The 22,581-nt window shown below is 41.1% G+C and overlaps 1 protein-coding gene across 3 annotated transcripts in view; it reads left to right on the top strand.

The window, feature by feature from the left end:
* Positions 1 to 3,497: 3,497 nt before the first annotated feature.
* The window catches only part of epha8 (eph receptor A8), a 114,604-nt gene continuing 95,520 nt past the window's right edge, over positions 3,498 to 22,581 (top strand). For 2 of the 3 annotated variants that reach the window (XM_079342633.1, XM_079342632.1), the window contains exon 1: positions 3,499 to 4,142. In XM_079342633.1, coding sequence (XP_079198759.1) covers positions 4,055 to 4,142 — 88 coding nt within the window. In that variant the 5' untranslated portion in view covers positions 3,499 to 4,054. Of the gene's footprint in view, positions 4,143 to 22,581 lie in introns of all 3 variants that reach the window. The other variant, XM_079342634.1, reaches the window with a different exon arrangement.

Genomic DNA, 22,581 nt, shown 5'->3' with positions numbered 1-22,581 from the left:
GGTGTAATTACAGGCTTAATTCTATCTAACTTTTTTCCAGTTTTTTTGTATTCATATTTGGAACATTTATTTTGCGATAATTATCGTTATCGTTCTATCGCCCAGGCCTAGGTGGAAGCTTATACTTTATGAGAATACAAAAACAAGACCTCCCAAAGACTCTCTGTGGGAGCAGAGAGCTGTGGGGAGCCATTTTAATGAGGTTGTGTGTGTCTATGTCTAAAACAACACACGTGTCACACGGCTTCATTTGTGGTGAAAGGACAAAATGACCCCATGATCTCACTAATTTCCCTCTGTTGTTCACATTTATATTCATGTTTTCTTTCTGTGTTGAATGATTGTCATACACCTGTGCCTCACAGTGAAACCGTTTCATTCACACTCTCTTCAACGTTGTATTTTGAATGTGGAAATTTTCTACAATCTCCCGTAGCCAGACACAACAGTGTGACTAAGATGTCACACTGAAGTCTCTCTGCATGGAAAATCAATTACCAGAGATGTGAAAGGTGGCTGAGACGGCAGCCAGTTAGATTTTTCTTGGGGTATAGATCTTATTTAGCTTCTTTAATACAATGCAATATATATAACAAATCTTGTTTGGGTGTAAAAACAGAAAAAACATTTGGATCTATTTTTAATGGGGAGTTGCTCCAGGCTTGTAAGGTTTTTTTTTTTTAATATTCTTCATGTTATGCTTGTATAGGATAAATATAGATTTCATTTCTCTGTGTGTAAGCCCCACAAAACATCCTTTTTGTGTCCTCTCTAAATCCCTCTGCTCATGCGTTTCCATCAGAGGCATTGACAGAAATCAGTGATTTTTTTTGTGTTTGTGTTAAGGGGTTCACAGAGCGTTCTCTCCTTCTCTGCACTTGAAAGATCAACGCGTCAGGGTGAAGATGACAGTGTTGATGTCCTCACAGGCGTGTAGCCTATTAGACAGGCAGACTGACAGTGCAGCCTAGTGGTAAAGCTATGGAGCCTCACACATGAACACACTCTGCACAGATACAGAGGCTAACAACGTTTTGCCTGTATGTGATGCGTAACCCTCTGCACCTTTGTGTTTGTCTGCCTCGCTCCATGCTTTATTGAGACATTGCACGTAGGCACAAGGCTCGCCTATACATGCTGCGGAGGAAGCATTATGAGCCCACACAGAACCCCCTGTGTCTGCAGGCCTCAGGGGGGTGGAGGACGAGGTTTGGCAGGCGCAGCGCTGCCTCAATTTGGCCTGGTCACTCGTCTCAACTAAAACTCCGTCTCCTACGTTTAGCAGACCAGCTGCATGTATGCAAACATTCCTCACTTGTCTTGTCTTAAATATTTTGAGATTAGTAGACTTTTTTTTTTTCCTCTCTCTCTCTCTCTCTTATGTGCATGCAGGGCGAATCAAGCGGCCCCAACAGTGTTGCTTAAGCAGTAGCAGAAGTCGTGTCGTGACGGTTTTGTGCCTCCATGTCCCTGGGCTCACAGGGTGTACCGTTTGTATGTTGGGAAACTCAGCACGGCAGCAGAGCTGGCAGACATCCGAGGGCTGTGACCTGTGCACATTAGAGCACCACGCTTACTCGCCGTGTGCAGCTGGCCTCAGAACAGAGATGCTAGGTAAATACATAACAAATCGTTTTCAGGCAAAGAACATACAATAAGCATTTTTATTTATTTAAAAAAGCCTTGGAGATGCTTTAAAGAATTAAGAATAATATTCTCAAACATTGAAAAAGAAAAGTTTGTATCGTGGCTTTTATTAAAGCAACAAATATGATCAAAATTATAATGAAATTAAATCTGCAATTTAAACATTTAGTTTAGTAACAATTATGAGTTTTTAAATAAATCTTTTGAATTAGTAGGGAAGTGTAAAGTATTAACACAAGGATAAGGATAAACTTTATTGACCCTCCAATGGGGGACATTTTGGTCTTACAGCAGCTCCAATTCAGTTACAAAGTAAAACACATTATTACTGTTGTTGTTGGTTTTAACTCTGAGTACCATGAACATGTTTGTCATTATCAGAATGAGTCTGAGAAGTCGTAGTTAGTTAGTTTTGTTCAATTCTTGTTGTATTAGAAAGCCAGCCGTGCACACAGATGACTTTAACCCTTAAACCACCATACAAACACATGAAGAAGACACCAACACCAACAAAGCAGACACATACTAATAATTACATTTACAAGTAAATGTTTATTTCTGTTTTAGTGTGTAATTCTTATGATTGTTTGTGTTGTTTTGTGTATATTTCAGAAAGTACCTCGAGCGTGTTTAGTGAGGCCATCATGACTTTTAGCAGCACTGGTTGTTGTATTAGTGTTCAACGCTTTGTAGAACAGCAGCCGTGCGCTCTGCTTACTTTAAACCTACAAAATGCTTTTACATATAATTTTATCATAAACAATTTTGACATGGCCTTAAACTCTGTATACAATTAATTACATTTCATAAATGTGTTTTTATTATTATTATTGTTATTATTATTATTATTATTATTATTATTATTATTATTATTATTATTATTATCAGAAGTAATTTATAGTATTAGTTGATTCAGAGGTTTATAAAATAATACAGAGTAAATCTTAAACATTGAATAATTTGTTTTAATTAATTGAACATGTGGCAGAAGTTTCAGAATTAGTATTTGCGAATTTAAAAAAAAAAGAAGGTAATTAGTCAAACTTCTATATCTGCTGTTAGACTAAAGGTAGTAACAACGGTCGTGATGAAAAGACGATGCAAACTTTTTACAAAGATCTCATTAGTTTGAGTTTAATTTCCTGTTGGAGTAATAATAATAAAGTTGAGTAATCTACTAATTTAGTTAAAAGACATAATACATTAGAAGGGTTAGTTTAGTTTGTGCTGAAAGAAAAAAACAGGTTAAAACAATGATGTTACCACAGAATGAATTACTGTGAAAGCTTGAAGCTGAAACACGAGCTGACAGAACGAGGTTACAAGTTTTACTAAAGGACTCTGGAGTTACAAACCGTATTATTAGTTTTTCTTTGTTTCATGTAAACATTGACGACACATTTTGTCCCATCAGCTGCAGAGTAGAATAGAATGTCTTTATTGTCATTAAACACTTTTACAATGACTTTTACCCTTGTGGGTATGAGTCCCCTTCAGGGTTGTGAAAATGTGTGTGTGTGTGTGTGTGTGTGTATGCTTTGTGTGAAAACAACAATTGATCAGGACAGGTCCTGTGTTCTGACAGATTTGCAGAGTTTTCCCCCCATTACATGAATCAATACATACATAACGCTTGAATAACGGACGTTCATACAGAATCATGTGAGGGTGCACTCAGCTGCACCTGGACTTACAGCTGATAATAGCTTCATGAAAACAATACATTTGATCGATAACTGATCATTGTCCTTGAGCCTTGCAGACATTTTTCTGTTTTCAGTTTATCCGATCAGTCAGATATTTGCCACTGGGTAGGTGAGAGAGTGTGTGTCTGTGTGTGTGTGGGAGAAGCGAGCCAATGACAAATGAGTGTAAATAACAGAAAGAGAGAGAGAGAGAGAGAGAGAGAGGATGCTGTGTGGTGGCTCATGACCCAGAGAGATAAACAGAAAGTGAGAGTTGGCCAGGCAGGTAGTTCAGGAGGGTGTGGCAATGTGGAGGGCATTTAACGAGCAATGCCGGCTGATCCCGCGCTCTAATTGGCTGGTGAGACTTTGACTGACACGCATGTCCCTCCCCCCCTCCGGCTGCCTACGGAAAGTGTACGTATGAATGTGTATGTGTGTGTAAGGGAGCCGGCAGACTGAAGCGAGCCACGGAGGCAGCCTCCAACTCCAACCCAATGAGCTCGCAGCCCTCACACTCACACACACACACACACTCACACACACGCTCTCCTCAGCAGCGGCTCTCGCGCTCGATTCAACCCTGGGACTCAGAGGAAGAAGGAGGAGAGGAGCGGAGAGAGAGAGAGGCAGCGAGCGGCAGAGAGGGAGAGTGAGGGTGTAAGAGAGGAGAGAGGGGGAGAGAGGCAGAGGGAGACTGGCAGGGTGTGAGGGAGAACACCATGGCTTCAGATCCGGGGCTGGCTGCGATGCTGCTGTGGACTATATCACTACAGGCTGTTGGCACCGCTGGAAGTAACAGCAATGAAGGTAAGAGTGTGTATGTTTAGGTGGGGGGGGGAGTGTGTGTGGACCCCTTATAGATGGACAGATAAAGCATGCATGTACTCTGACAGCGGGGATTAACTTCATACATGTTGGAGACCCTGGATAAGAAAGTGACGAGGAGCCAGCGCGTGACTCACAAACACACAAAGAAGGTGTTTTTAGTGCTCATTACTCGAGCCACGAAATCAAAGTTTGCTTTGCACAACAACTCGGGGAAATCGGATTATATCTGTGTGTTTGAACTCCTTTTGACATTGCTCATGTTAGCGCGCGTTGCGTGTCAGCTGCAGTAACAGCGCATGTGTGTGCTGTGGGGTAAGGTGGTGACGTGAAAGTGTGTGTGTGTGTTTTTTTATGCTGCTCCCATCCTGTATGTAATCTGAGGTAAACATCTCTATGAAACTCACTTGTAATGTTTTTTGTGTGTGTGTGTGTGTGTGTGTGTGTGTGTGTGTGTGTGTGTGTGTGTCTTGTCACACACACACACACACAGCACTTTGCTCCCTTAATCCCTGCTTGGGTTTGTTTACTTCTATCCTCCTGTCCTTCATCTTTCCACACAAAGATGGAAAAAAAACTGTTGTTGTCACTTGTTCAACTAATGCAACACACACACCAAAAAGTCCCTCAGTGCCTTTCGTCATGTATATGTGTGTGCGTGCGCGCACGTCTGTGTGACAGGGTCCTTGACATAGGTCTGGTCTCTGGAGGCTGAGTGACAGCAGCGATTCAACTGTTAGGGCCTTCTTGGCCCTGACAGCAAAATTCAGCTTACCTCTGCGGGGGGAAAAAGCAGCAGAAGAAGAGGAAGATAAAAATGGGAAAAAAGGATCAGTGCTTTGGTTCAGGGGGATCACCTCAGCTGTGGCGGCCACTTATCCTGTATTAAGCTGTGTAAAGTCGGGATGGGAAAGTCGAGCCGCCTTGGGTCGGATGGAGCAGGAAGCTAGGGTCGCCATACGCACACATGCCGGACAGACGGGCCGGCGGTGGACGAACGGACCGCCTGATCAACATATCCACGGTGTGTGTGTGTGTGTGTGTGTGTGTGTTACCACTGCACGTTTACACCCTGTGTAATTTGCGTGCTTCTGTCTGACAGTAATTTCACGTATTGACTTCTGTGTCAAGCGTCCTCTTCTCTCACACTCCCTGTTGTTTATCATTCAAATCATTCAACCTCTCCCGTGGTGGTTGCTGCCCTTTGCTGATTAGCGGTTTGGCATGATTAGATAAATATAGTGTAAGATGCACTTTATTCCAGTGCGAACCTCTTTCACTGTCCTTATGTGCGTGCAGGTCTGAATGTGTTTCCACTTACTGCACCTACATGGGGGATTGCCGTGCTATCGCTCATTTGTTCGCTCGCTCAAGACTTAAAATATTCTGCTCGAAATGAAACAACTGCAGATGTCTCCTGTTCAAATCGTGTCTATGTTATTCTATCTGTAAATGCACACATTTACATGTGTGTACATTAAGATGACTCTCATCCACGTTTTGAGGCACGAAATGATCTACTCGTGATATACACGCTGGTTATTTCGGTGAAAATATATTTACACATATTTACATAGAGCGAGGTGACATACTGTACATCCAAGTTCGCTGGCTAAAATCAAACAAGTTATCTGCCATTTTTAATTGTTTTATTTTCACCACAAACTAATAAATCAAGTAAAAAACCTTTAATGAAGTCCATTAAGTGTTTGCATGGTCGGAAATCCCCCCTAAATATCAGTTTGACGAAATCATTGACACTAATACTGTAAAAGTTATTGTTTCATCTACTAACAATATAAACCTGACAGAGTATTTCCATTCATTGTTTATTGGAGCCAGTTAACTTGCAGGTTAAGGACTCTAAACAAGGTGTAGTGTTCAGAGAGCTGTCATAAACGTGTGGGCCTGCGCAGAGCTTTGTTATCAATCATTAGATGCAGTCTGGGAAGCTTGACAAAACTGTGAATGTCCAACTCTGTGTTTTAACGTTTTGATCGATGCGTCCGATTACGCATATTTGAATTCACTTGGGATTCTTAGAAAAATGCTCTGGTTTCACCACAAGTCACCACAGAGCTGTAAAAAAAATAGGATTCTGCTTTTAACCCAAATACTGATTAATTTCAAACAACAACACAAATTCATTCTTATAAACTCGACATGAAAGTAGCCGCTCTTCTTTTATTCTGTTTAGTTTCTCTAAGTGGAACATTGTAATTAAGCCTAAGCAAATAGTTGACGCCTAAAAGATGACTGATTGTGTTTAAAAATGATAGCGCTGAGAAATTACTTTTCACTTCTCTGCTTTGGTTCTGCTGTGATCCGACTCGGGGGCAATTACAAATATTACGTGTATATGGGGGAGATAACCTTTGGAATGACTGGAGAGCTGCAAATTAAATTGCTGGGAAAACAGGTATCTGCTCACACAACCATGCATAGCCAGAACACACACACACACACACACACACACACACACACACACACACACACACACACAGAAGACAGATGCAGACGTATATTTAAAAAAAAAAAAAATGAGTGAACATTTTTATCTAATCATGTTCGTTGTTTTTTCCTATCACGTAAAGATACAAGCAGCAAACTTCAACCACTTCTCATTTATACAAGTAGCCTATGACTGTGAAAACTGAAAACCTCCCACTTATTTGTTTGCATTGAGACACCATTTGTGTGTGTGTGTGTGTGTGTGTGTGTGTGTGAATGCATAACGGATAGGGAAGAAAGAGACAAAAGAAATACTAGTCTTAATATATTGAAACTAACCTCAGTTGATCATAAATATCAAAGACTGAATTTAATGTATATTGTGACCATAAGTCAGCGTAATAATTACAGAATCAAAAGGCTGATTTTTGTTTTGTTAAGCAAAGAGAAGAGGCTTCAGAAACAGCAGCAGCATGGATGACAGTGGTTTCACCTGCAGGAGAGGACAGAGATGTTCTGTGAGCAGATGCTCAGAAGCATCAGACTGTACAGTGTTTTACTTTCATTAAATACAAATATCAAACAAAATTACACATAGTATATGTTTACTCTCTGCTATAAAAAAAACATTAAAAAAGCTCTGTTCAGATAATGTCAAGGTTTGTTCTTTGTCTCATTTAGAACCTGGAATTATTTTTATTTATTTTAATACAAAAGCCCCAGCGACCTTTCACTCACATCTTTTTATTTGCCACCTTTTGCTTTTGTTCTTGTAAATATTACAAATCAGTACTGGAAAAAAAAGATGATAAATGCCTCGAAGAATAAACTATGGTGACTTTTTTAGTGTAGGAGTTGTAGTTGAGGAGTGTTTTGAATTGTCCCCCGGGGAAAAATAGTTTATTTTTAATTGAATTGAGTGAGGCAATGCATGACATTGAAAATGTTTTTTGTAATAAACAAAATATAACGTTAGAATAGAAGTCAATTTCTATGAGAAGTTTCAGGAATCAGAAGAAAAAAAGTAAAAAAAAAAAAAAAATCAATAAACAGGATTTAATTTCACATACATTTTAAACCATGAAGAAACTGTAGTAAGGAACAGGTTTGGCAGTGTTACTGTTTATGTTACTTGTCGTAAACACATATATATATATATGTGTGTGTGTGTGTGTGTGTGTGTATGTATATATATATATATATATATATATATATATATATATATATATACGATTCTTTTGAACTGTTTGCACACTATTGTAGTCATATTAATCAATCAGTGAAAATCTATTTTTTTTCTGTATAGATTGAAGATTGGGGTGAGAGAGAGTGAGGAATGACCTGCGTCAAAGAAGCAACGGTCGGAATCAAACCCAGTCCGCCCGCTTCAAAGACAACAACCTCTGTACATGGCGCGCGCAAAATAGCCACTTGGCCACTGGCGCCACAAAATATGTGTATAATTAATTTTGGCAACATCCTTAATTTCTGTATGGCGCTACTCTATTATTATTTTTCAACAATTTAAAGTTGTTTCTTTCTGAGATATCGATACAGACACTTTTCATGCTGAGAGTAAAGTCTCATAACGACATGTATGACGTGCGACCTTGGAATAAAGTTCATTCCTGTGAAGTTCGATGACAATACAAACTCATTACATGAACACGGCAATACAAGTTCTCTCAGGGGCCATCGGGCGTATAGCTGGTGTTTTCAAAGAAGCTCTTCTCAGAGGAAACACTGTTATTGATGGAAGTGGCCGCATTATAGTCATTTGCATAAAGCGCTTGTTGTCAGTATTTTAGGTGAAACGGTGTGGCACAAACACGCACAGAGGAAACAAAATGAAGCCCAACGTTTTTGTTCCGAGCAGCTGCCTGTTTTGTTGTGGACTGACTCATTGGACTGTATGTGGAGGTGGTGGTTTCCCTGAGCACCCCCCGTGTCTGCGAGCACTGTCCCTGATTCAACTCCTGCACACTGTCTCACACCATCATACTCCCAGCGAGAATAGAGCGCGTTCCTTCAGGTTGTTGTTAGCACTGCGGAACATGAAAAGCCTCATGCAGAGAGCAGGACCTGCTGCTAATGAGCAAACTGTAGGTGGATGATTATTACCACATACCTCTGCTGCAGGAGAACCAACTGGGAAAAAAAAAAAAAAGATATCGAGGAAGGGAACGATGAATAGCAACAAGATTCCTTTTTTTCCCATTAATTTCAGATTTGAACACGTCTAGAAGCAACAAAATCGCAGGGCAAACAGGAAATGAAGAGGGAGAAGTTGAAAGGAACCAGACAGCTGGGATCTGCAGTTTTTCTCTTTGTGCAATAAAACAGAGAGCACATTTTGGCTTGTGAAAAAAAAAAGACAGCACAGCTTTTTGATTTTGATTAGCGCTGCAGTTAGTTCAGGTGCTGCGGTTTGTATTATATTGATCTCCTCTCAGTCAATAGACTACCTCCTGCATGTTTAGTAACGCAATCAGGAGAGAATAGCATGAGAAGTTGTCATAATTGATAGCTCGGAGGGAAGAAAAACCTTTCAGTCATTGTAATAAGCATGGGGTTTGCTCAAGTGTGCAGTCCTTCGTGTCTTGGATGCATCGGCTGACGCGGCTGACGAGGAATAATGTTTTCCTTCACAGCGTCTCGTATCTCAGCTCGCGACGCCTTTTATTGACTTGTTTCCACCTTCTCACAGCAGGGCCAGACTCTACCCTAAAGTCTCACTATTAAAAATAGATCACCAGCCTCATCATCTGTCAGTGCTTTTATTTCACACTAACACCTGCTTCATGTCTGTTTTGCTCCATCACTTAGTGCTGTCAGGTCAATAGTAGATACAAGAGCATTCATACGTTGGGCTTTAGGAAGAGTTCATGGGTTTTCCTTTTTTTCCTTCTTCAGAGCTTCAGAGGTATTATTCATGATTTCACCTTGAAAAAAATGAAGCTAAACACAAGTTTTTTTTAAATTCACTTTGCAAGTCAAAGACAGCAATTAACTTTAAAGTATCACTATACAGCAGTAACAGCGAATCCTCTCCCAGTCCATCATGTCAGTGATTCTTGAAAAGGTGTTTTTCCTTTGCTCGTGCCCTACTCCAAGTCACAGCTCAATACTAACTCTCAGTGTCATCCTAAGGGGAGGGCCTGTATATGTGCAGCATTGAGTGAATGCATTAGAGGATGTGAACTTTCCCTGCCTCTGTCTGCTGGTTTGTTTGAACACAGGTTGCTGTCGGCTGGACGGCTGCTCCCTCTTTTCTCCCCAAGGCTTGAGTCTTTATTGAGACATCAGCCTTGTTAGCCTGCTGTCGGCAGGAATATGGGAGCTTCCAGATCAATACAATCGGGTCTGCCAGTCCTCCTGATCTGAAGCCAGAAGCTGACGAGGCCTCGTGAAGCAGGGGCCTCTCTTGAGCCCTTTTCCAGCCATTAGCAGGACCTGATGCTGGGATGGCCAGAGTTCAGCTGCCTCTGGGCCGGCTCCACTATGCTCTGAGATTGCAGCTGCATCGCTGGATAATTTATGTTCCCCCTGCTCCGCTGGCATGTGGAGTTGAGGATTCCTCACTGGAATGGCTAAGGATAAAGTGAGAGAGTGAGCGACAGGGAGAAAAGGTTGCAGGCGATGCTTGACAGCTCTGTAATGGGCTGCTGTTGTGGTTGTGTTAGCACATCCCTCCTGGAGAGAGATCTCTATGATGTTCCCTTCATGGGGACTGATGAATGACTGAGATCGAGCTCTGCAGCAACAGCCTCCTCTGCTATGTTACAGACAGAAAGAGGAACACAGCGTGTGTAAGAGACAAAAGAGGCTGTGTGTTAGAGGGACATGCAACACAAGTAAAGAGAGAGAGAGAGGGAGAGAAAGAGGAGAGTGCAAGATGCTCACGGGGAGGGAACAAAGTGAGATGAAAAAGGGAAGGAGGAGAAGGCGGCTATCTTAGATGCGTCTCTTCAACTTCTGTCGGCGGGTGTCTTTATCAACACCGGCGGAGAGTGACTCGCTGATAATTTGCCGCAGTCAATTCCCTTCAATCCATTAAAGGATTTAAATGTTCATTAAGTCTAATAGAAGCCCAGCGAAGGTCTAATATGCTCTGATAAACGCTGGCAAACCTGCCAACCTGTTCCAATAGCTGCTGCGACAAAGAACCATCCAGTTAATAAGGTCAAACTCAGAGTTTGTGCTCAGCTCACTTTGTGTAATGTTTCTTCAGTCACAGGCTCACACAGCAACACGCTGAGTGTGAAGCTATCAACAAGTCCTCTAAACCAATCTGAAGGGTTTTTTTTGTTTTTTTTTAGCAAATTCAAAAACCATCTCATCTGACTCCTCAACTAGTCTGTCCTAAATTTTTAATATATAAAAATGTCATATTTGATTGGGATCTGACTCCTCTGTTGTTTAAGTTTAGGTCATGTTCAGGCAGTCAGGGGTCCAGGTTGGTAAATGATCTGCACATGGTTCAATACAATCAATCACAACAGCAAGACTACCTATGTGTAGTGCGTCAGGGTAACTTCTGACCACATAGTCTGCAAGAGCAGGGCAGTTCAGGCACATCAGCAGGGTTTTCTCTTACCTTCAAAAACGGAATAGAAGTCGCACCAGTACGTTAGACACAGTCTGATTTTGGGAGGGTGGGGGGGGGGGGGGGTTCCCAGAACATTCTTTCTTCCTGTTATTCCTATTGCATTCAGTGAAGTGTACAATGTGCAGTGTCTGTGCAGCTGTACCTCTCTTTTAGTTCCGTCTGTTTTCGCTTTGTGGAGTTGCACTTCTTCTGATGGCCTGAGAGTTGCGCTGTTCCGACTCTGTAGGTCACTTGTTAACTATAATATTTAGTCTTTCAATAAAAAAAAATAAATAAATAAAAACATTTATGGAAGAATATACCACCGTTTGCTGTAAATGCATGATTATGACCACGACAGAGAAAAGATGTTAAAGAGTCGCTCAGCCAGCCGGCTCTGTGTGGCTGTGCAATCACAATGCATGGGGGTGAATTTTAAATCATGTCAGCTCGCGGGTAGTCGGGGACGGTGGCAGCTGCACTAGTGGTAATGACACAGGTGCGTCTACATTTTATAACTGTATATTGGTCACATCGGTGTATAAGACAGGGGAAACTTTTTAGAAGAAAAAAGAAGTGTGCGTGATACATGAATAAATGTGTCATCTACTACATCGCACGCTGCTCGTGAGTCTGGGCAAAAAAAGACTGTACATCTATAAAAGTAATGTAATAGAAATATTTGATTCCAGGAATGTTAACTAATGTCAAAGAATTAAAAGACAGTTCAAATAGCCTCCCATCATGCATCTGTGATGAATGATTCACTGCATGACCTTTCTGATCTTTTATCACATTAATATTCTTTTTTAATTTTGAAACTTTTAATGAGTTTAAGTGTTCTCAGATTTTAGTCATTTTTAAAATAACAAGGGGCTTTCCTTCTTTTCCTACAGAGCTCAGATTAGATTACAGACGCTTATTTTTTTTTGAAGGTAGGCGACACAACTTTTTAAAAAAGTCATCTTGAGATGAGCAGAAATGACCATTTGATGGACTTGAAGTCCTCCTTCAGCAAAAGTTTCTCTTTTTTTCGCCACAAACGGAGACTGTGGTTTTGACTTACAGATGCATGAATGCTTTTCCGTAGGAACAAGGACACTGCCTTTGACATAAATTGTGAGTGGAGGATTATTTTAAGGCACTGAGGCAGACTTCTTGCAGGTTTTGGATGAAGGCTGGGTTGACCCTGCTCTAACCCTGTCGGACGCAGTATAATGTCAGGCACCCAGGGTGCACAAGTGGGAGGCCAAATACTTAAAGAAAAATCTGTTTTTCTCCTTTTCTCAGGGGGACTACAGAAGGAGTCCTTGTTAGGTCAAAAATTAGCAGACTTTTCCATTTGAAAAATGACTTCTCATTTATCTGCTCGAGACAGTTTGGAATTTTAATAGTGTGCGGAAGGATAGCTTCCCTTGATTCCCCCTTCTGTTGCAGCAGGTAAGCTGTGTGCTTACTTATGATGTAGCGAGCTCCAAACCAAGCGTGATGCAGGTTGATGGATCTCTCTTAGGGTCTGTTTCCATGAGGAAATAATGCGTTTTACACCCAGTAATCTGTCCATATATCACAGGCCTGATGTAATTAATACACAAAAAGGGAAGGTGGTGAAGCCAAATTTCTCATTCTTAAAAAAAAATCCGGACGCAAAAGTACACAGGACACAGGTGCACCGAGCACACGCATCCTTTTACGTCTTTATGTGCTCGCTCACACACACACACACACACACACACACACACACACTCACTCAGACGAGCACTCGCTCTAAACGTGTCTCTGTGTGGACGATATTAACGGCTGAAATATGTGAGGCATTAGTCTGGAGGTAATGGAAGCATTTATAATGTTTAAGTTACACACAGAGATTGGGAGACAGAGAGAGGGAAGAGGAGAAAGCGTGTTTGTAAAATGAAGGCTATTTGGGCAAAAGATTTGTAAAAGTCTATTTCAGTGTCTTACATCAGCACCTGGCCTGTGAGTTACCTGCTGCTGAAGTAACCGCAGCATTTAGTGTCAGAAAAGAGTGTTAATAATGATGGTGTCTCCTTGTTTGGAGGACAGGACTGTTAAAGTGTTTTATACAACACTATGTATGTTCTGATCTCCTGACTTAACAGTGTACTATCGCTTTTTTTTTTCTTTCTTTTTTCTCAGCAAATCCATCATTACCCTCAGACACATTGGGAGCACAGGGTGAGACACTAAGAGCACTCTTGGATTCAGCAGTGATATAATCTGTAGAAGTCAGAAAAAAAGTCACAAAGGCTGCAAAAGGTGGGCGTTAGAAGAGAAATCTTCCTGTTGTTACTTTTCGTTTACTGCACAGTCTCCAAGACTACCAAGCGACCTACAAGTCATTTATGTTATCTGTTTCTGCTTGTGTGAATATTTTTATTATACCTTTTCATTATTCTCTTTAAGCACCACTACCGCTGGCTAACACTCAGAGTCTGGTTCGGCATATATTCTGTATGTTAGGACCCATAAAAGGACCCCAAAGCCTCTCATACACAATAAATAAATAATTATCATCCAGTAATTATTCATCTGACATATTAACTATCGAGGTGGAGATCTTGCAGACTGCGCTTCCAGGGATTTTTAATGGAACGACTCGTAGCAACAAAGCCTGAAAAAAAAAAAAAAGATCCAAAGCAGCGAGTCCAAACACACTTTTCTTCTCCTCTGTTCTCCGCTGTCTGCTCTTCATGCCCGCTCTTTTAAATGCATGAAGCTAAACTCATTCATCTACTCACACTCAAACTAGATTAACAACAAAGCTCGTGCACCCCTGCGTGTCGGGGGACTTGGCTTATTTGTGATGACAGAGAGGGAAAAATCTAGAGTGAGGTCTGCAGTGCAACTTTCCACGCTTTAACACATCAGTCTGTGTGTGTGTGTGTGTGTGTGTGTGAGAGTGTATGTGGTGGGGGGACGACGACAAACACAGTGATACTGCAGTGTGTCATCACATTATTTCTGGAATGTTATCTTTTGATATTGAGTCATACAGCTCAGTTCTCGTTGCTGATCTTTTTATATTCAGGCGTTTTTATGAAGTCATGGTTTTGAACATAGAGAGTCGTGCGTCATGTTGGGGTGTCACTGCTTAGACAGCTGTTGGCTGCTTGACGCGCTCTTCAGGCAGAGTGTTAGGATTTGACTCTGATTGGGCTATAGACGCACACACACACACACACACACACACACACACACACACACACACACACATACACATTGCCACAGACTAGAAGATTGAGACTGCGATTTCTTGATATTCTTGTAAGCAATCATTTCAGTCTGGACTACTATACAGTGCACTATCAAAAGGCCCAAAGTGCTTTTTTTAATTTATTTTTTTTATATAAAATGTACCAAGGTTCATTTATTTGCTTTCATTTTATTTCAGCAGAGCACCAACATCTTTACACACTGACTGACACATTCTCCTATATGGTTTGTCTCAGATACATTTCACTGAGCCTCAAGAAGTTCAAACTCTTTCCATCTCTTTTGCCTTCCTCTAACGATACATTAATTTCCTTTCTGACTCTTAAAATCTCAATAGACTGCTAGCTCTTCTTATAGATCTAATCTCAAAAGATGTTAAAGACCAATACATCTATTTTTCATAACGCAGAGATAATTATTCTGTTTCAAAAAGTTCTCTGTTTTTAACCATCTATTTGGATTATTATTGGTTTATTTTTCTAATGTAGGGAGGGAGAGAGAGCTCCTCGTCGGGCGAGCTAAATAGACTCTTAGATGGAGAGAGAAAGTGGCTCTCTGTGTGGTCTGTGGATTAGCGTGTCTCCATTTCTGCTTTTAGACGATAAATGGGAGATCAGAATATAGGCCGGGACTTTCAGATCCATCTTCTGCTTCTTTTCTTTGTTTTTGAAGTTTATATATGTCTCAGTAAAAAAATGTTATTTTACAGTTGTGAAATCAGACCATGACTGTGTCAGCAGAAGCAGCATCAGTCACTGTGGAAGAGGTCGATGAAGGAAAGATTGTACTTGTCTGACTTTGACCTGATAAAACTTGACTCCTTGTCCCCTTGTCGTTGCCCCCTGTGTCCATCGACAGAGCCCTCTCCCCCCGTGCTTCTGGCCACACCTGACGCACTTGGAAGTGCTTTTTGGACTGGAGTGGCACAGCCCAGACTTATGCAGGGGTGGCACAAAGTGTGTATACATACTCAAAAAGGCTCATGTATTTATGCTTTTTAACAAAAGTTATTATGAACTAAAAAGTACAGTAAAAACTGTTTTTGCTTGGGTTACGGGTATTCCCTCCTCATGCTACTTCCTGTAATTGCAGTGATGTGGGTGAGCAGGTGTACGGCACCCCTTAGAACAGCTTTTAAGTTAGCCAGTAACTTAAATTAGGGTAATTATTTCGGCCTTGAAGTAAAACCCGATATGAGTCCAACAGCGGGTAAAAATATTGTTCCAGCAGTTGAGTCAAAAATACAGCAAAAGTTAAAAGAAAAGAATTAAAAGAAAATAATAATACAAACAATTTTAGTTTGCAAAAAAAAAAAACAACTCAAAATGGCAAAGTTAATGATTAATTTAAGGGATCAACCTATTTGTCTTTATTGTATGGAATATATTGTGCATGTTACTACTGCTCTTGAATTTACTCAAAATGACAATTTTGAATAAATTGACAATAGTTCTTATTCACTGACAATGACTCGATCTAAGGCCAGAATCATCCATAGATTACTGAATTACTCAAAGAATCGTTGTCTGCAGCCCTGTGAGAAGTAAAAAGAACTAGGAACATTCAGAATGATTGACAAAGCCAGGCTTGGAGTAGTACTAGTTTGTCTCTTCTCCCGTACACGTGCCTGGGCTTCCACCGGGTCCTCCGACTTTCTTCCTCAGTCCAAAGATATACTTGTTAATTTTATTGGTGACAATACGTTGCCTGTACGTGTGAGTGCGACGGGTTGTCTGTCTCTGTTTGTCACTTCAGTGATTGACTGGGGACCAGTCCACGATGTACCCCACCTCTGGACAGCTGGGATCAGTTACAGCCCCCCACGAGCACTATAGATAAAAAGGTCAGCTTAAACCACTGAAGACTGCAGTAAACCTTGTTTCTTTTCTTTTGTCATAACAAGCTTCTTCACGATCTGATTCATATCGATAATTTGAATTTTCAAAATCAAAAGGTAGACACTGGGCATCATAAAAATGTTAACTGAATTGCTTTTTCTCAGTTCTCGGCGAGAGAGAAGGCTTAGTGCATTTGGCAAATATTTTTTAAAGCCTACAATTTTTATGGAAGGGTTTCGAAAAAATGCCTTTTTTTTTCCTTTTTCATCATTTTGCTTTGAAGTGCACTCACAGATGAGTGCCTCTCTTTGTCCGTCAGTAGTAGTAACCATAGTTAGTCGATAGTTTGTTAGCTTACGAGTGAATAAACATCTCCAAACATATTGACAGCCAACTTTTCAGGTCAGACTCTGTGCATAGAGCATAGACATGTTTCTGAACATGAGACCCTTAAAGAAAGTAACAATCAATCAAATCCTCCATTTTATTATTAAAAGTGATTGAAGCCAATAGTTGAAGCTTTTTAGAGCACTCTTATTGAAACATACTGCAACAACAGCTCTGTGTGAGCGTTCTCTTTGCTTTTCTGCTACTTTCATCCTGAATGCACTTCTTCACAAATTCCTTCATTCCTGCTGGAAAACGTCTCTTTATGGTTTTATTGATGTGAAGCATTTGAGCAAGGCACTGCAGCTTTGAGAAAATGTGAAATGTGAAACGTGGTTGTCTGGTTTCTATCACGGGTTTATACGTACCTTATGTACCTCATATGTACGCTTTTTACACTTCTGATTGAACAGAAGGACAGACTCGTCTCTCATCGTTTACGTTATAACTGACCTCATTTGACTAACGCTACATGTCATGGTTGTTACCCGTACTTGTCAGCTGTTTTGTAAAAAACATGGTTCCTGTCATTGTGCGGTTCATGGTGTGCTTATTACCCAACAGTGCTTACAGACACCTGAGCTTGTTGCTCGCTGAACCTTTGGCTGTCCTTTTGTACTCGTTCATGTTTACAGGTCAGAGAAGTCACACCACAAGCCTTCAGGATTGGAGCCTGACTTTAGCTTCAGATGTAAACAGTGATAGCCTTAATAATACACTCCTATCACTAAAGCTTTTGTGTCCATATTATCAGTCCATAATAATAACACTAAGTTAGAAAGCTCTTTTGTAAACCTCAGATAACATTTCTAATGAATCAGCATTGTCCAAATTAAGACTGTTATTGAGATAGATTGATTGATAATTATAAACACCACTAAAGCTTCAGTGTCCATATTTGTAGTGATTTTGTAGCCACACTAACCAAAACCAAGACATGTAGAGTGCTCCGAGACCGAGACAAGGCCGAGACATTTAGCGATCGAATCCAGACCAAGACCAAGGACGGCGAGATCGGGACAGGATGAAGACCATACATCAATGTGTCAATGGAAAATCATCATCTTGTGTGTAGCAGGCATCTCACTAAAGGCACGGTATTGATTGAATGCTTCAACCCTGTAGTCCCGTTCCTTTGACCGGTGTGACCGCACCGTGCTCAGACACACTTCGGAGAGGTGTGCTTCATGTCAGCCTTCACTGTGCAGAAATCCAAAGTTTGATGGCTGCATCCGTCTAAACATGACACAGAATGAGTCACCAAGTAGCAGTCATGTTCTCCGTGTTCGACCTCGTGCATCTTTTACTTTTCGTATTTTTTCAATCATGCTTGAGTACGGCACGGATGGCCAATGATTCGTTTTTTTTTTTAAAAAAAGGGCCTTTTCCCCCTCAACTCACAGTGATGACGTGGAAGTAAATTCAGGAGTTCGCCCACTCTGAGACCGAGACAAGACTGAGACCTTCAAAAAGTGATCTCCAGACCAAGACTTATTTTGAGTACTACAACACTGCACTTTTTGCACACAGGGGAAGCAGCCATGGCTTACATTTTGTTTTTAATTTTATTTTCATCATTTGAAGTTTCAGAAATGAAATGTATGATTTGATATCAATCATTTGAATTTTTTTCTTGGCAATTTAAAGAAACAGCACTTTGAAAGAGCAGCAGTGCTGCGGCTAACATCATGTCTGTGATGACACTGGATGTTAGGAGCTGCAGCTGTACAGCCAGGCGGCCCTCACACACAGCTCAGGAGTGCTACGTGAACTATCCAAAGGAGGACCCGCGGCTCCACAGCCTGTCGTATTCAAGGCTAAATGACATGACAGCGTCTGTCAGCCCCTGCTTTAATTATTAACATCATCTGATGTTGTTCAAGGTTATTCATTTAATGCAGTCCTGACCATGTATTCCACTTCACGTTCTCATGTAGCTTTGGATGTTGTAGACTCTTCTGTATCTTTAAGCGCACAATTCACAGCAGAAATCCTGACGGGACTGTGGCACCTCAGACACACTGACTGACAGTAATTATCCCCATTCATCATTAAGCATAAGCCAGCGATGATAAGAGCTCTTTATGTAAAATGTCAGCTCACTGGAATGATGAAAATGATTAAAGGGCATCAGAGGGAAATAGAGACATACATGCAGCACATGGGCTGAAAGGAGCTGACAGCATGGGGGCCTGCAGGGCGGAGAAGCCAGAGAGTGGGAAAATAAATAAAGAATAAAAGTGATTTTACTTATTAAAGAGGAAAGCAGGCACAGAACTTGGCCCGTATAGAAACATCCCAAAGATCTCTGGGCATAAAGTTGAGTCTGTATTGATAAAATATCTGTCGTCTTGATTCATATTCTCTCTGCTCGAGTCTCGCTCTATTTTACTTCAGCCCTGCTAACCTTTGCTTGACCTCTCTCCTCCATGAATCAATAGGTCCAGATATACTTTCTCAGCCTCTGCACCAGCAGGCCACGCTAAAAGTCAGAGGCTCGATTCTGCTCAGCAGCTGTTGTAGTGAGTGTCAACCCAGATCTCTGAGGACGCTCAAACCACACTCTGTCATCTGCTTTCAAACTCTTCTGTTTCTCCTCTTCTTGTTTTCCAGCCCCCTCTTCCTCTCATCCCCCCCTCTCATTTTCTCCTCACCTCTCCTCTTTACCTGCTCTATAAATAGCTCCGCGTGCCTCTCCGCTGCTACGTCTGTACCCTCTGGATGCTTTCCCAGGGGATGCCAGGCAGGCCTGGGCAGCAGTATAGTCTGCTATTCACTCTTCTCCCGTGGGAAAGGAGGAGTCCCAGTGGCCCTGAGCATCCTCCACCCTCCATCATGCAGCAAACATGATGCCTTGCAGGGAAATACAAAGCGTGGTCCCATGCCCCGTTCTGGGAGCACCTGCTAAAATAAGATATGAAGGATTGTGCCTCGTTAGACAGGAAGTGTAAACTGAATGATTTTCGACAGCACTCCAGCTGAGGGGCAGACACTCTTTTTCACCCAGTCTTGTTGTTTCGGAATAGGAACAAGGGACACGTTTACAGTACATGTGAATGTTGTGTCTTTGTTTATATACAGTTGTGCTCATAAGTATTCATACCCATACTAAAATTAACTAATTCTCAATTATTTTCTACAATTAAGCTTGGATATTGCGGATACACCTATACTAAGGGAGACACAGTTGTTACACAACAATCCAGAACACATTTTAAATGGGCTGATGAGGATTATGTCATTTGTTATAGTATTTCTATTTTCACCCCTGTTCAAATGTATTCATACCCTTGTCCTTCTGAAGTACAAAGGTAAATATTTTTCCTGGTTCAGGTACTTTTTCACTTCATAGGTGTGTCCAATTAATTAATTAACAATTGAAAGTGAATATTGGTTGCCAGAAAGTTCACTGGCCCTATAAATTAAGGAGTATTGGTGAGTCCACTGTCAGTTCATCATCAATGCCAGACTCGACACCATGGTCAAGCAGAAAGAACTGAGTGAGGACCTAAGATCCCGTATTGTGGAGGCGCACAAGGAAGGTTTGGGTTACAAAGCAATATCCAAGTGTTTTCAAGTCCATGCAGCCACAGTCCAGAGTATTGATAAGAAGTTTAAGGCATTCAACACAGTGAAGAACCTTAAAAGACCTGGAAGGAAGCCCAAAGTGTCAGACAGACTTGCCAGAAAATTGGTTCGGGCCGCCACCATCAACCCACGAATCACCACCAAGGAGATGTTGCAGGGTATCAGTGACAAAGGAACCAGTATCTCCAGACAAACACTCCAGAGGACATTGAACAGGGCAGGACTCCATGGACGCCGACCACGGAAGACTCCATTGCTCAAGCCTAACCACACAAGATCGCGTCTTGACTTCGCCAAAGGTCACCTGAATGAAGAAGAGGCCTTTTGGTTGTCGGTTCTATGGTCAGATGAGGTAAAGATAGAGCTCTTTGGGCACAGAGATGTCGCTTATGTTTGGCGAAAGAAGGGTGAAGCTTTCAAACCAAAGAACACAGTGCCAACTGTCAAGCATGGAGGAGGAAGCATAATGCTGTGGGGCTGTTTCTCAGCGAGTGGGACCGGTAACCTCGTTAAGGTGGATGGCATCATGAGGAAGGAACAGTACATCAGTACCCTCCAAGAGAACATCCGACAGTCAGCGGCAAAGCTTGGTCTGGGGCCACAATGGATCTTCTAACTGGATAATGACCCCAAACATACCGCCAAAATGGTCAAGAAATGGTTTGAGGACAACACAATCAATGTTTTGAAATGGCCAAGCCAAAGCCCCGACCTCAACCCTATCGAAAATCTGTGGAGGCAACTCAAGATGAAGGTCAAAGCAAGAAAACCAACCAATTTTCAGGACCTGGAGAGAATTTCAAAGGAGGAGTGGGCCAAAATCCCAGTGGAAACATGCCAGAACCTCGTAGTAAACTACAGGAGACGTCTTGAATCTGTAATAGCAAATAAAGGCTATGCCATTAAGTATTAAATCATGTTAGAAACAGGGGTATGAATACTTCTGAACATGACATTTTTTGCCAATTTGTTAAATAAAGCTGAAATAAGAATGAAATTTGTCAGCAAGACATATGTTATATTTGTGAAAGCCTATTTCAACCTTTTTATGTAATTAGTTGGAGAATAAATGAATTTAGCAAAGAAATACACAAGCAATAGCAAAACGATGCAAGGGGTATGAATACTTATGAGCACAACTGTAAGTGCTTCTTCGAGTGCATTTTGTGCTGATTTAATGGAAAATGTTGTGTGGTGCCCATTCCACGCTTCTTCTCCAAAATAATTTCGGAGGCTGAGATAGTGATGTTGACTCCAGGTGGTGAAAGATTCTTAGGTTGCACAAACATGCTGATCCATTCAGCACTATTGTTACACCTTACAAAGCTTCTCTGTGTCGTGGTGGAATAAAGAGTTTGATATTTGTCAGTCACTTAGAGGCACACCAGCTTCGACACATACATGTACACCATCATCAATATCTGCTTGTGTTTGTTAGTTGATCTAATAATTCCTCCCGTGTTAGTTTGATAACAATACACAAGTAAACTCAAACAGATTAGAATTCTGTGCCGTGCTTGTTGTCTCCTAAAGCGTCGAGCTGGAAAAATCAACACATCAAAAATGTATGAGGCAGGTAACGATTTCATCAAGAAAGTATCAAGCCTATTACTCTGTGATAATGCCACAAACAGTTCAGTAAACCTAACAAATCAAGTCTTGAATCCTTGTCCTCTGTCTGCTGGAGTCTCTGGGGGGAGGGGGCTTTGCCGCGTGTGATGTCGCCCGTTCGTGGTCGTCTGTCCTAGAAAGTCTTTCGTACACATACTGAATATTTTTACATTAAATGTCAGACTTTATGTTTTTTGCAGGTCAGTCACGGCCATGTACGCTGCAGTGTGACAGCAATGAGACGCTTGTGGGTTTTTTTTAAACCAGTGACAGGAGAAGTTTACAGATCCTTTGGTTAACTTAAATATAAAACTGACGTCAGTAATGAAGTGGATAGGTACTAATCTGTGGGGCGATGTTTGCCGTTACTTTATAAGTTATTGAGCCCTGTTTGAGTATGAAACACTGAAGTCATGTTTAATTATTACAGACAGATAAACTAATACACTGCAGCTATGGCATCTATTATACCAAACTCTATGTCATGCTAACTGTACAACAGTTAGTATTTTCCTTTTGGGGTTGCTTAGATTTCCCTTTATCTTCATTGAATGTGAGGAAAAGATTTATGGGATTCAACAAAGGAAATGAAATGAAATTATTTTCACACACTAAACAGTTTTTTTTCAGAAGCCGGTATTAAAAAAAATATATAATTATGTATATATATATATATATATATATATATATATATATATATATATATATATATATTTGATTCCTT

Source organism: Symphodus melops (assembly GCF_947650265.1).
Source record: "Symphodus melops genome assembly, chromosome: 4".
Lineage (NCBI taxonomy): Eukaryota > Metazoa > Chordata > Actinopteri > Labriformes > Labridae > Symphodus > Symphodus melops.
Note: the sequence above shows the minus strand (reverse complement) of the source record. Positions and strands in the feature narration are given on the sequence as shown.